General features: G+C 32.8%; 1 protein-coding gene across 3 annotated transcripts in view; it reads left to right on the top strand.

The window, feature by feature from the left end:
- The first annotated feature begins 260 nt into the window (after positions 1–260).
- BCHE (butyrylcholinesterase) overlaps positions 261–15,791 on the top strand; it is an 88,580-nt gene continuing 73,049 nt past the window's right edge. For 2 of the 3 annotated variants that reach the window (XM_033412252.2, XM_033412253.2), the window contains exons 1-2: positions 270–395; positions 6,430–7,954. In XM_033412252.2, coding sequence (XP_033268143.1) covers positions 6,438–7,954 — 1,517 coding nt within the window. In that variant the 5' untranslated portion in view covers positions 270–395; positions 6,430–6,437. Of the gene's footprint in view, positions 396–6,429; positions 7,955–15,791 lie in introns of all 3 variants that reach the window. The other variant, XM_004283439.2, reaches the window with a different exon arrangement.

Raw genomic sequence — 15,791 nt, 5'->3', positions numbered from 1 at the left:
AAAGTTCTGGTAGTGTTTAAGAAAACAAACAAAAATAACCTGTGTATTTGCTGTTCAATTTCAGCGTCTGTTAATGAAGCTCTGTGTCTTTTTTTTCTTCACTGTTAGATGAGCGCCTGCAATCGTAAAGCATGACTCCGGTAATACCTCTGTAAATGAATCACTATTGCATTCATACAATTAGCCTCTGAACAGATGTCAGAAAGTAAAGATTGGCTGCCTCTAGATCAAGTTGCCGCTGCCAACTCTCGCGAGCTTTGTCAGTAACAGTTGATTGTAATGTCAGTGCAGTCCAATTTACAGGCTGGAGCAGAAGCTGCTTACTGCATTTCCCTGAAGTATTATATGATTTCCAATTCCTTGCAAACTTTATCATCTTCGTTGCAGTGAGTCGGGTAAGTTGCTCTGAATTTACATCTTCCTGTTAGAGATGCAAGTTACTGTGAAGCTTGTTCTGTGGGAGGAACGTGATCCCTTCACGTGTTTGCTGTGCCCCTTTGGTGCTCTGTGGGAGACAGTCATTGCAAATGGGACAGATAAAGTAAGGGAGAAGCCACATGCATCAAATCTTCCGATTGATTATTCAGGGAACGCAGACTGTGGCCATTTAACTGCTAAGGAAATAATGAATTTATTCAACTTTGTATAAAGGACCGTAGCACTTGTGGAATCACTGTAATATATGTTCCTAATGCACCCTCAAAGGGAAAACACTTTATGCTGTGTTTTACCCTTAAATGCACTGTTTAGTGAATTTTTCCTTAAAAGAGTAACAGAAGTGTTTTTTGACCAGTATTACTCACTAGTTTTTTCTTTTTCTAAAGTGGTTTGAATTGTCTGGCTCTACAGGGTACTTAACATTTTGCCATCTGAAACTTTAACAATATCAATTGGCAAAGGAAAAGTCTAAGTTTCTTTTCTCTAAAAGGAAAAAGCTATTTCCCAGTTTGATTTACAAACTTTTGTCCCACCCATTTGCCGTTTGTTCTCTTTCTTTTAATATGTGTGTTCATAGCAACATATTTTACAATTGCTATTATTTTATTATTATGGAAATAATAAGCAAATATAGACTTTCTGCTCATCCTGTGATTTTGTAACTCTACCTTTATTTTGATATCAGTTCTTGTTTAACCAGAGGATTAAGCATTGAGTATAAAATATATGAATGATTAAAAGTAAACTGAAATGTGAGCAAAATTATTTCATTATTTATGATTTCTATTTGTAATTTAAAAAATTAAAATTATCTCTTCCAAATTTTTATGAAGATATTGCATGATAATAAACTCAATTAGGAGTTACTGTCACTAGGCTGTGTAATGCTTCCATAATATAAGCTATCTCATATCTATGATAAATATTACATTTCACTTATATAAATAGTTACTTTGTTTAAGGATAAGAATGAGCTTTTAAAGAGTGACTTTTACTTTAAATGACATGTTTAGAATTCTCTGTGTATTTGAAATAACGTGACCTTTTGGAAGCAAATTAAATTTCTAATTGGATTTGCAAAGTTCTGTTTTATTCTCCTAGACGTGTTGTTGTTGTTCGTTTTTAATGTCCTGCTTCTTTAATTGTAAGAAAATATTTGGGATCTACTCCACATTTCAGTTTTTAGAATATAAGCTAATAATATAATATAATAATAATAATATATAAGCTAATAATGTCTTAGCAAATGATATCTTAGTTACAAATTTAGTTTGTGCTTTGATTTATTTCTTGGTAACAATTAATAATATATACTTAAATTGTATGCTGTCTTCATTTTAATGCTTTCATGCCAAAATCTGCTCATTCTTATCAAAACTAAACTGTTTCAAACATTGGAAAATTATAATTGGATAGATGTTAACCTAAGAACAGATTGAACTTTCAAAGAAGACCCAAGATATCTCTCTAATTTTAAATGTTCAAATTGTTCACACAATGAAAAGTTTGTGGATGTTCTTCCTGATTGAGGACAGTTACAGATCTGTTTCTCATACCTAATATAGTGTCTTCTATGTATACACATCCTTTTAGTGCCTACTGGGTATCTGAAGGATCCCTGAAAGACAGTGGTATAGTCTATTTATAAACAGACTTCCTCAGTTCCCCACTTCACTTAGCCTACAACAAAACAAGCTCTTTAGGTTTGGTATAAAGGCTCAGTTGTTTTAATTGAACTAAATACATTTTAGTGGCACTTGTTCTAGATCATATTTTCTAGATGGCTCTTTCCACACCATTGTAACAGTCTATTTTTATATAGAAATATATATTCTAATGAAACTTTTTAAAAGACAGGAAAATTACATTCAGAGAAACTATTATCAATTTTTGCATGACCATCAATTAAGAAGTCCTTGACTGGCCAATTATTTTGAAAATTTGGCTGATATCCAATTATGGCAAATAAATAGCTCTTTATATCAATAATTTGATTGCACCCATATTATATAGCATAACCTTATATATTTTAGAAATCAGTCAAGGAATTTTGATACTTTCAAAATTGAATTAAGAATGCAAAAAGAAGGAAATTATTTTTTACCTTTTTTTAATTAAAAAATTTTTTTTTTAAGTTTAGAATATTTTCCCAAAATTGCCAGTAGATTTTGATATCCTGGAGCATTTGATAAACTTGGAACACTATAGTATCAATTGTCTTTCAGGTTTTTCTCTCTTCCCACTCCCATCCATTCTCTTTTGCAATTCCAAACAAAACCTCCTTCCTTTAATCAAATATTAAAGATTTATTACAATAAGTTAATTGATCTAAATTCAGATATTTAGTTGTCCTTGGTATAAAACTTTACCCCGTTCTTTATGATAAACATGTTATGTGTTCTCAGAGTTTAAATTATTTAATGTGCCAGTAGTCAATTTGCACCAGAAAGTATAGGAGGAAATAAATGAAATTTTATTGAATATTTTAATTATTAGTAAAGACTTAGAGATATAGAGTAATAACATTTCTTAGTCTCCTTTATTTGTCTCTCTTTTGATTGTTTAATCATGTGATAGCATATATTAAAAACATGAACATCTCTTAATGGTAAAACCACAGTGCAACATGTGAGACTAGAGAATAACAGGTTATGAAAAGAACAAAATAATGCTTACTTAAATAAAGTACTGCAGCTAAATATATATAAAAAAAAACTAGCCTATGCTAACAATGAGTATGTGAACATAAGCATATTTTCCTATTAAAACCTATATTTAATAATATGGTGTATAATACACTACAACAGGTACCATGAAAGTGAATTGGAATTATATTGCCATTCTTGCAATAAACAAAGGCTTACAATGATTTTGTGAATGTTACTAATTACATTATTTACAATTACAAGGTGTAAGTACTTGTATTACTAATATCAAGATGATGACTCACAGATATCATTGTTGAAAAAGCAAGATTATTATTCATATAAATCATATTATATAACATTAAGTTCTACTCAGCACAAAATATAAATAAAAACATACAAGAAGTAGTAGTATAGGGCTTCCCTGGTGGCGCAGTGGTTGAGAGTCCGCCTGCCGATGCAGGGGACACAGGTTCGTGCCCCGGTCCGGGAGGATCACACATGCCAAGGAGCGGCTGGGCCTGTGAGCCATGGCTGCTGAGCCTGCGCGTCTGGAGCCTGTTGCTCCGCAACGGGAGAGGCCACAACAGTGAGAGGCCCGTGTACCGCACACACACACACACACAAAAGTAGTAGTATAAATCAAACTAAATGACATGGGGATGATAGTACAACCTTTTAGATGTTATAGCAGCCTTTCATAACACATGCAATGAAAATTATTATATTTATTAATTACATACACAACCAAAATTTTGGTAGTAATTTTATATTTGCTATGCAATAAAATTAATAAACAATAGAATGAAAGTTTGAAAATTGTCAGAAAGCAAAAATTATTAGGATTTGTTTTATGGTTTAAAAGACAAAAAAAGATTTATATAAAACCAAAAAAAAAAAATGATTGTCTTTATTAGACTCAGAAGACATTGATTGAGCTAGGCCAAAGGCAGGAATGAGTCCAACCAAAGATGCTGCAATTTATCTGTTGAAATGCAGCTTAGAATAAACCAGCTTTGTATCTTAATTCCTTTTCCTTTCTAAAGCAAGATTTTAAAAATGAAAAAAAAAAAATCTATCACAGCACTTTGCTTTCTTCCAAATGCTCTCCTCCATTTATTTAAAAGAAATGTCTTAGGAATTATCAGAAGGAAGAAAAAAAACCACACAACTGTGGTATGTGGTAGCAGTGTCTCTAAAACTCCTAACTCTCAGAAATATAAAATTTTATTAGTAAGTGTCAACTTTACAGGAAACTTTACATTGTTATGACATTTTATTTACTTATTTTTTTAGAAGATAAATTGCACTTTGTTATGATTATAATAAAGCTAAATTTTATAATAGTATATACATAGTGTTAAAATATTGTATACTTCAATAATATATATTTATTGGTATTAGCACAAATTCAGTTGTATCAACATTGAGAGCATAAAAATTGATCTCATGGCTTGATTTTTTTAAACCTTATAACAATCATTATGTATAAATATATATGTATATATATGCATAAACATATGGACATCAGTAGAATTAGATATATAGATATAGACACAGCCATAAACAGAAAAAGATAGAGGCAGAAATAGAGACAGAGATAGAGGTATAGATGGAGATATAGCTATAAATACTAGACACTGAACAAAATAGTATACACAATGGACTAGTTTATTCAGGTATTTTGGGGGATCAAAAAATACTTGTTGATCACTAGCTGTCCTATGAGCAGTGGTGAATGAGGCTGATTACAGTGAGGATCGTAGATCTGAGACACTTATTACCATAGATAGTGCCTTAATCTCTGCCTTCCAAGACAATGTAATTTAAAAAGTAGAATAAAAAGACTATTACAAATTCTCAGTGCTCACAGGATTAGCTTCTTGGACATATAGGTTGGACTTATTATTACACTATCAAAACATAATAAAAATATTTTGTACATGTATGGACCTTTGCTATTGTTATGTGGATGAGAATCAGTGTTTGTATTTGACAGTTTTAATCAGATTTTCTTTTTTCTTTCAGTTATATAAAGATGTTAGTTCTTTCAAATGATATCTGCATTACATTTTTCTGTCCCTCTTTGCCACTTGGAGTTTCAGAATCTGAGTTAAATTTTTTTTTATTTAAAAGAATCTCAAGTATGCATTATGAATTTTTAATGAAAATTTGATTTCCCCAAATGTTCTCTTCATATCATTAATAAGTATTATTTAATAAAATGCCAAATAGTTATGATTTTATAGGTCTCAAAGATTACTTTTGCTTCTCCCACTTTTCCCAGTAATTTCTCAGTTTAATCCTCTTATTTCACTCATCGTGTCCACTATCAAAATACAAGTAAATCTGACCATGCTAACACATTTAACCTCCCTAGTTGCACATGCTTTAATCAATTAACAAATTAACAGGCATGCATTGAGTAATCCCTGAGTGTAAAATTTCTTCTAAGTCAGTTTCTTCTCCCACATCTAATGTTATCTCCATTGACAATATAATTCAGATAGAAAAGCCCTTCGTGGTTATTCAGTTTCAGAGGAATTGGTATATATCCAGTCTTCCCTTTCCAGTTTTTCCCGTAGGCCTTTATAGTGGTAGCAGATTTGTTAGTTTTCACAATTTGTAGGAAAAATGGCAACTACTGTATTTTTTTGTTACTTCACATTCTGTGAATTGCTTGTCCAAATTCTCTTCTGACCGCAGGGTACAATTATATAGAGGAAGAAAACACTAGGCAAAAAGGACCACAGACGGGACCATGCAAACAGAAAAAGGCAGTAATAGAAGTCTGAGGATCCTTAAAGGTTCTTAACCTACTGTCAAGAGCTAGCCAGCCATGATTAGAACTGTATATATTTCAGAGAATATATAAGCTTGTATTTCCTCTTCTAACTATGGTAGAAATTTAATCTATTATATCTATCATTAAGTAGACTACCATTTAATGCCACCTTTGGTGGTGCTGTGTATGGTAAAGAAGTATATATATATATATATATATATATATATATATATATATATATATATATATATACACTAATGCCTTGGACAAATTTCCTCCTTAAAAAATGACATCTTTCTTACAGAGGTTTGAAAATGAATCTTTCCAAATTGAACAAATTTCTCCTTTTCCATTTCACTCATTTATTTCTAAATTGAAAACTGAAATATCTCCAACCATTTTCTATGTTTTTTTATGTGTCTTTACAGCAGTAATAGATTTATTAGTTTTCATAATTTGTAGGATTGATTAAAAACTACTAAATTTTAGTTAATTATCATCAATAAAATATAATACTAGATGCATGAGGCTGTTAAAACTTCCCACTTATCTCTCTTGCAGAAACCAATATGCAGAGCAAGGGTACAATCATATACATCAGATTTCTCTTGCGGTTTCTTCTGCTCTGGGTGCTCTTTGGGAAGTCACACACTGAAGAAGACGTCATAATTACCACCAAGAATGGAAAAGTCAGAGGGATGAACTTGCCAGTTCTTGGTGGCACAGTAACAGCCTTTCTTGGAATCCCCTATGCACAGCCACCTCTTGGTAGACTTCGATTCAAAAAGCCACAGTCCTTGACCAAGTGGCCCAATATTTGGAATGCCACAAAATATGCAAATTCTTGCTATCAGAACACAGATCAAAGTTTCCCAGGCTTCCTTGGATCAGAGATGTGGAACCCAAACACTGACCTCAGTGAAGACTGTTTATATCTGAATGTGTGGATTCCAGCACCTAAACCAAAAAATGCTACTGTAATGATATGGATCTATGGTGGTGGTTTTCAGACTGGGACATCATCTTTGCATGTTTATGATGGCAAGTTTCTGGCACGGGCTGAAAGAGTTATTGTGGTTTCAATGAACTATAGGGTGGGTGCCCTAGGATTCTTAGCTTTACCGGGAAATCCTGAGGCGCCAGGAAACACAGGCTTATTTGATCAACAGATGGCCCTTCAGTGGGTCCAAAAAAATATAGCAGCCTTTGGTGGAAATCCTAAGAGTGTAACTCTCTTTGGAGAAAGTGCAGGAGCAGCTTCAGTTAGCCTTCATTTACTTTCTCCCAGAAGCCACCCATTGTTTACCAGAGCCATTCTGCAAAGTGGATCCTCTAATTCCCCTTGGGTAGTGACATCTCTTTATGAAGCTAGGAAGAGAACATTAACTTTAGCTAAATTTATTGGTTGCTCTAGAGAAAATGAGACTGAGATAATCAAATGTCTTCGAAATAAAGATCCCCAGGAAATTCTTCTGAATGAAGTATTTGTTGTCCCTTATGGTACGCTCTTGTCAGTAAACTTTGGTCCAACTGTGGATGGTGATTTTCTCACTGACATGCCAGACACACTACTCCAACTTGGACAGTTCAAAAAAACCCAGATCTTGGTGGGTGTTAACAAAGATGAAGGGACAGCATTTTTAGTATATGGTGCTCCTGGTTTCAGCAAAGATAACAATAGTATTATAACTAGAAAAGAATTTCAAGAAGGTTTAAAAATATTTTTTCCGGGATTGAGTGAATTTGGAAAGGAATCGATCCTTTTCCACTACATGGACTGGTTAGATGATCAGAGAGCTGAAAACTACCGTGAGGCCTTGGATGATGTTGTTGGGGATTATAATATCATATGCCCTGCCTTGGAGTTCACCAAAAAGTTCTCAGATATGGGAAACAATGCCTTTTTCTACTATTTTGAACACCGATCCTCCAAACTCCCTTGGCCAGAATGGATGGGAGTGATGCATGGTTATGAGATTGAATTTGTCTTCGGTTTACCTCTGGAAAGAAGAGTTAATTACACAAAAGCTGAGGAAATTTTGAGTAGATCCATTATGAAACGCTGGGCAAATTTTGCAAAATATGGGTAAGTGCCAATTTTTGTAGTTGTTCTTGTTTGGCTTTGTTTTGTTTTGCTTAACTTTTCTTGGTCTCCAGTGTAGACTTCATTAAAGGTACAGAAACATTTTGATTATTTATTCTCTTCATGCCTTAAGCTGGTTTTGTTTTTTATTATGTACTGCATTTCAGTTCCTTGCATCAGAGTGCTTAAGAGAAATAATCAAAGAACTTTTATGAAAAATATTTTCTGATTTCATTTCCAAAGTACTTCAAAGTACTTTAACAATGTTCACCAAAGTTTGTACGGAAATAGATGTTTACCTTGAGAACTAAAATTACTGTGACATGTCATTAAGCCTGAAAGTTTATAGTGTTCACAGGTTTAAGAAAGATTAGGAATATCTCTCTTTTTCTCATGCTCTTAAGCACTAGTACATTGTTACCTGATACACAAAGAAATACATCACTGCTCAGGAAAATCAAAGGGCAAGATGGTGATAGGGTTGTCCCTCAGATTATTCAAAATACAGAATTTGCCATTTTATCAACGTTTTTTGTTCCCTAATATGTTTGTTCAGAGCTTTTAGGTAACCTGTGTTGAGCGAGAGCTACAACAAGCTACATCTTGTTCAGCTAAGCTGTTTTACACTTGAGTAGTCATATAGATGACATTACATAATCAGAGATGTTACAAAAGAACATGTTTTCCCTCGTATTTTATAAATATTGTGATAGTATGTTTTCAATAATCAGAGGAAAATAATCTCTTTTAATATATATTCTATTTTTTTTAATATTTTGTGTGTAAAAAATAAGTTTTTTTTTTTTACTGTTTGTAACCCCAAATTGAATTTTATACATTGGAATAATTTGTATCAATGAGAATAATAAAAGAATAGAAATTTGGGCATCTCTTTTTTTGAAAAGTGCTTACAGAAACTCATAATCTGATTGATGCATTAATCCAATTTGTCATCCTGTGTTTTACAATTGAAAAGAATGTTGAGAATGATTTTGCTTTCTGGTTTTCTTCTCCATCCTCCATTTGGAATTCATTGTACTCCATGTTACTGTATGTATCTCTCTACAAAGTACTTGTATGATATAATTCATCTCAAAATTTTTGATACTTATTTACTGTGTATAAAACTAAAACTCTCCATGTGGCATTAAGAGCCTTCTATAATCTTGTTGCAACCCGTACTCCCCAACACCTTGTTGCTTGGTAGATGAGTTATCTCATGAATACCAAAGATTTCAAGCTTAACTACACCTTAGAGCCTTGTTCTTGCTATGTGCCCTGCTTAGAACATTTACCTCTCTCCTTTTTAATGACACAAGTCCTACTATTTTGTTAAAGTTTTGACTGACTACATGTTTCATACAATGTATATTTAATTCCTAGAGTTGTAGTTCCTTCAGACTTCTTTTTCACTCTTACAGAAGCCACTGACTGTCACGTGTCTAAATCCTATCTTTCATTGTATTCTGAACCTCCTAAACTAGACTAAGAACTAACTTCTTGAAAGAGAACTTGTGGTTTTATTGGATACTCATTAAAGTACTGACATTAGTATATGTCACACTTCACAAATATTTGGTTAATGATTCAATGAAAGCAGGTAAAAGCTAGTATGGGTAAAAAATTTCTTTTTCAAGATATGTAGGCTATTATATTATCTGTTATTATATTATCTGTAGCTGTGCAATATCTTACACCTTCTAAACATCAGTCTAAATTTCTGCTTAAGAAGGATCATCTTATTTCTAGAGCTGCATTAGAATTATGTATATTTCATTCTGTTCTCTCCCTCAAGGTTCTATCCGTATTAAATCATCTGAATATACTTTTAATTCTTTCTGGCAATTCTAGAGATTATAAATAACTTAAGGGGAATATTAAGGGAATTTAAGGGAAATATCAATATTTCTTCAAATTATTGATGCCTATAAATTTTTAAAGGACTTCATACTTTGCATGTTTAAATCATCAAGAAATTTATATTTTCTTATTTCACAATTGGGAACACTGAGAACCAGATGTGGTAAAGGTCATATTTATGGCACACAGATAGCAACAGGTCAAAGAAGAGAATATTTGACAATTAATAGAATAATAGATTGTTTAATCCTAATCTCCTTCTATGGTTAGCATATTTTAATGGGAAATAAATAAAGGTTGACACATTTTAATTATAATGATAAATTCATATAAACAAGATTATAAAAATTAAACTTTTTTAAGAAGTTCAGCCATAACAAGATGTCATTTCAGTCGGTGAGTTTCTTTAGAGCCCATGTTTGCACAGTTGAACAGATAATAGCATGTCATTTGTGTTGAGATTTGACTTGATGGCAAACATAATTTTAATCTCCTGCTGTGCACTATCTGTTTTCAAAGTATACCTATGAATAAATACAGAAATTTAGAATGATTAAATAAACTTCATGGAAACAAAGTTGGTTTAAGCGTTAGGTTTGGAAATCCACCCATATTTATTTGACCACAAACATGATGTTTGATGTTCTCTTCCCAGAGAGATTCTCCCCCTTGGTTCCCCTCTACTCCCCATACCGGGGACATTTAACAATGTCTGGAGTTGGGATGCTACTAGCAAGGTAGAGGCCAGGGGTGCTGCTAAACATCTTAAAATGCACACGACAGCCCCCCACAACAGCGAATTATTCATTCCAAAGGTCAGTAATGCCAAGACTGGGAAACTGCAGGATTTTACTTCCATATAACCCCAAAATGACACATCAAGAAAGTACAAAAGTAGAACTGAGCATTGTAGTAATCATCCAGGAAAATGAGTTTTCCAGTTCGTGGTTCATAAAATGTTTTAATGAATTTTTCTCCTTAAATAGTAAGTTTAGTATATATTGTATTTCTCATTAGGATTAAGTTCAAAATAATTTTGAATTTTTCTTTGTGATATTTTATTTTGCCAATGGGTTGTTTAGTAGTCTACTGTTTAACTTCCAGCTATTTGGGTAATTTCTAGATATCTTGTTGTGGATTTCTAATTGAATTCACTTCTAGTAAGAGACTATACTCTGTAAGATTTTTCCCTTTGAAATATATTGAGAATTATTTTATGACCCAGCATATGATCCTTATGGGTGATTATTTTATGTGCTCTTGAAAAGAATGTGTGTTCTTCAATTATTTGGTATGGTGTGTTCTGTAAATTAATTAGTTCATGGTTGCTCAGGTCTTCTAATAGTCTTACTAATATTTTTTGCCTACTTGTTTTAAATACTGAGAGAAGGGTATTAACATCTTGGACTATAACTATGGTATTATTTATTTCTCCATTTAGTTCTGCTAATTTTCCTTATAATATTTTAAATCTATACTATTAATTCCATGTACTTTTAGGATTATGTAGTCCTGATTAATTGACTGTTTTATCATTATGAAATGTCTCTGTCCTGAAGTTGACTTTGCCTAATATTAAGATAGATACATCAAGTTTCCCATGCTTATTTGCATAATATATTTTGTTCCATCCTTTTACTCAAACCCACCTATTTAAAAACAAAAAACAAGCAAAAAAAACCCCTTTCTTACAGTTGGTGTGATTAACCTATTTGATATTTAATGTAATTGTCAATATGTTTTTGTTTAAATCTACCACCTTGCTATTATTTTTTTCTCTTTTTTTTTGAATTTTATTTTATTTTTTTTATACAGCAGGTTCTTATTAGTCATCAATTTTATACTCATCAGTCTATACATGTCAATCCCAATCGCCTAATTCATCACACCACCATTCCAAACCCCCTTCCGCTTTCCCCCCTTGGTGTCCACACATTTGTTCTCAACATCTGTGTCTCAATTTCTGCCCTGCAAACTGGTTCATCTGTACCATTTTTCTAGGTTCCACATATATGCGTTAATATACGATATTGGTTTTTCTCTTTCTGACTTACTTCACTCTATATGACAGTCTCTAGATCCATCCACGTCTCAACAAATGACCCAATTTTGTTCCTTTTTATGGCCAAGTAATATTCCATTGTATATATGCACCACATCTTCTTTATCCATTCATCTGTTGATGGGCATTTAGGTTGCTTCCATGACCTGGCTATTGTAAATAGTGCTGCAATGAACATTGGCATGCATGTGTCTTTTTGAATTATGGTTTTCTTTGGGTATATGCCCAGTAGTGGGATTGCTGGATCATATGGTAATTCTATTAGATTTTTAAGGAACCTCCATACTGTTCTTCATAATGGCTGTATCAATTTACATTCTCACCAGCAGTGCAAGAGGGTTCCCTTTTCTCCACACCCTCTCCAGCATCTGTTGTTTGTAGATTTTCTGTTGATGCCCATTCTATCTGGTGTGAGGTGATACCTCATTGTAGTTTTGATTTGCATTTCTCTAATAATTAGTGATGCTGAGAAGCTTTTCATGTGCTTCTTGGCAATCTGTATGTCTTCTTTGGAGAAATGTCTGTTTAGGTCTTCTGCCCATTTTTGGATTAGGTTGTTTGTTTTTTTTAAATATTGAGCTGCATGAGCTGTTTCTGTATTTTGGAGATTAATCCTTTGTCCATTGCTTCATTTGCAAATATTTTGTCCCATTCTGAGGGTTGTCTTTTCATCTTGTTTATGGTTTCCTTTGCTGTGCAAAAGCTTTGAAGTTTCATTAGGTCCCATTTGTTTATTTTGGTTTTTATTTCCATTACTCTAGGAGGTGGATCAAAAAAGACCTTGCTGTGATTTATGTCAAAGAGTATTCTTCCTATGTTTTCCTCTAAGAGTTTGATGATGTTTGGCCTTACATTTAGGTCTCGAATCCATTTTGAGTTTGTTTTTGAGTATGGTGTTAGGGAGTGTTCTAATTTCATTCTTTTATATGTAGCTGTCCAGTTTTCCCAGCACCACTTATTGAAGAGACTGTCTTCTTTCCATTGTATATCCTTGCCTCCTTTGTCATAGATTAGTTGACCATAGGTGCGTGGGTTTATCTCTGTGTTTTTTATCTTGTTGTATTGATCTATGTTTCTGTTTTTGTGCCAGTACCATATTGTCTTGATTACTATAACTTTGTAGTATAGTCTGAAGTCAGGGAGTCTGATTCCTCCAGCTCCATTTTTCTTTCTCAAAACTGCTTTGGCTATTCCAGGTCTTTTGAGTCTCCATACAAATTTTAAGATATTTTGTTCTAGTTCCATAAAAATTGCCATTGGTAATTTGATAGGGATTGCATTGAATCTGTAGATTGCTTTGGGTAGTATAGTCATTTTCACAATATTGATTCTTCCAATCCAAGAACATGGTATATCTCTCCATCTGTTGGTATCATCTTTAATTTCTTTCATCAATGTCTTATAATTTTCTGCATACAGGTCTTTTATCTCCCTAGGTAAGCTTATTCCTAGGTATTTTATTCTTTTTGTTGCAATGGTAAATGGGAATGTTTCCTTAATTTCTCTTTCAGATTCTTCATCATTAGTGTATAGGAATGCAAGAGATTTCTGTGCCTTAATTTTGTATCCTGCAACTTTACCAAATTCATTGATTAGCTCTAGTAGTTTTCTGGTACCACCTTACTATTTTTAATCCATCCTTCTTATTGCTCCTTTTCAACTTTTTTCTGCATTATTTTAATGTTTTATTTGATTTTATTTTTAAACAGATGTTTTAGTTTGCCTTTAATTTTTTCCCCAGTATTTGTCTTAATGCTAACAATTGTTTCTGTAACTTATAACTATCTACTTAGAGTTAATACTGAACCACTTAACACTTTGCCATTGACATTTCCCACTTTCTAAACAATTCATGCTTCCTATTTTCCTTTTCATTCTTACTACTTCACAAATGTAAGAAACTAACAGTATAGTTTCATTTATTGTCCTCCATGTTTTTTTATATTGTTGTCATACGTTTATACAATGTATAATATAAAATCCCTCATAAAATTTTATTTGCCTTAAATGATCAGTTATATTAATATAAATTCATAAAAGAAAAGAAAAAAATATTCTTTTATGTTTACTCATGTATATACCTTTCCAGTGTTCTTTACTCTTTCTTGTGGATTCTAGCTCTCATCTGACATCATTTCCCTTTGTGCTGAAGAACATCCTTTAGGATTTCTCATCGGCAGGTTGGCTACTTACAAATTTCCTCAGCTTTTTTAAATCTGAAAATACCTTTATTTTGCTTCAATTGAATGATATATTTTTTTAAGAAGATAGAATTCTGATTTGATCATTTATTCTTTTATCAGTTTAAAGCTGTGTTTCATTTTCTTCTTATCTCTTCAGTTCTGATGTAAAGTGAGCCTTTATTCATATGATTGTCCCCTGTATACAATTTAAAAAAATGTTTCCTTTGGTTGATTTCAAAATTTTCTTTTTATCTTTGGTTTCAATAGTTTGTTCATGATGTTTCCAAGTGTGATTTCTTTGGTCAGGAGTTTTGTTTTGTTTTGGCCTGGTGTTTACTAAGATTCTTCCTAGTGATTTTCACTGTCACATTTGAGAAATTTTGTGTCAGTATTCCATCAAATATTCTTTCTGCCCCATTCTCACTCTTATCTCCTTCAAGAACTCCAAATATACATGCACTAGACTATTGAATTTTGTTCCACAGGTCTCTAAGGTTCTGTTCCCTTTTCTTCAGTTTTGCTTCTGTTTTTCAAATTAGATACATTTTTTTTCTATTTTATTTATTTATTTTTAATATATCTTTATTGGAGTATAATTGTTTCACAATACTGTGTTAGTTTCTGTTGTACAACAAAGTGAATCAGCCATATACATACATATATCCCCATATCCCCTCCCTCTTCAGCCTTCCTCCCATCCTCCCTATCCCATCTCTTTAGGTCATCACAAAACATCCAGCTGATCTCCCTGTGCTATGCAGTAGCTTCCCACTAGCCATCCATTTTGCATTTGGTAGTGTATATATGTCAATGCTACTCTCTCACTTCGTCCCAGCTTCCCCTTCCCCCTACATGTCCTCAAGTCCATTCTCTATGTCTGTGTCTTTATTCCTGCCCTGTCACTAGGTTCATCAGTACCGTCTTTTTATAATCTGTATATATGCGTTAGCATATGGTATTTGCTTTTCTCTTTCTGACTTACTTCACTCTGTATGACAGACTCTAGGTCCATCCACCTCACTACAGATAACTCAGTTTCATTTCTTTTCTTGCCTTTTCTTCAGTTTTGCTTCTGTTTTTCAAATTAGGTACATTTTTAAGTTGGTTTCTCTGCAAGCTCAATGACTCTTCTATCTTCTTCAATCTGTGGTTGAACTTACCCAATGATTTTTTTATTTCACTCATTAGTGTTCAGATCTATTTTTCCCAGTAGTTTCATTATTTTTCTGAGTTCCTCCCTGTTTTCTATTTAAAGATATTATCCTTTAAGTTCTTGAACATACTTACAATAGCTGCCTTAAGGTTTTGTTTGCTCATCCAATATGTTTCACAGGTTCATTTTCTGTTTTCCTATTTCTTTGCATGTCTAGAAATTTTCAAATTTGTACTAGACTTTGTGGATGTTATGAGTAGAAATTCTGTATTATTTTAGCCTCCTCTGAAGAATGTATGCTTCCATGGAATAATGTTTGTTTGTTTTTAATTTTACTAGTTCAATTAAGGGATGTGTATAGACATGAATTTTTCTCAAATGTATATAGGCTTGGTTTTATATTTTGTGAAAGGCCCAAGATATTTTATAGACCCTCTCACTTGACAGGACTTAAACTCCAATGTCTGTTGTCACTGAGGGTATTACAGTTACTTGGTTTAAGTGTCTATTAGGATGGGGATAGACTGAGTCTCTTTACTCCCAAGTTATAACTTTCCACTCAGCTAGACTGAGTATTAATGA

The sequence above is a fragment of the Orcinus orca genome, chromosome 5, assembly GCF_937001465.1.
Source record: "Orcinus orca chromosome 5, mOrcOrc1.1, whole genome shotgun sequence".
Taxonomy (NCBI): Eukaryota; Metazoa; Chordata; class Mammalia; order Artiodactyla; family Delphinidae; genus Orcinus; species Orcinus orca.
Note: the sequence above shows the minus strand (reverse complement) of the source record. Positions and strands in the feature narration are given on the sequence as shown.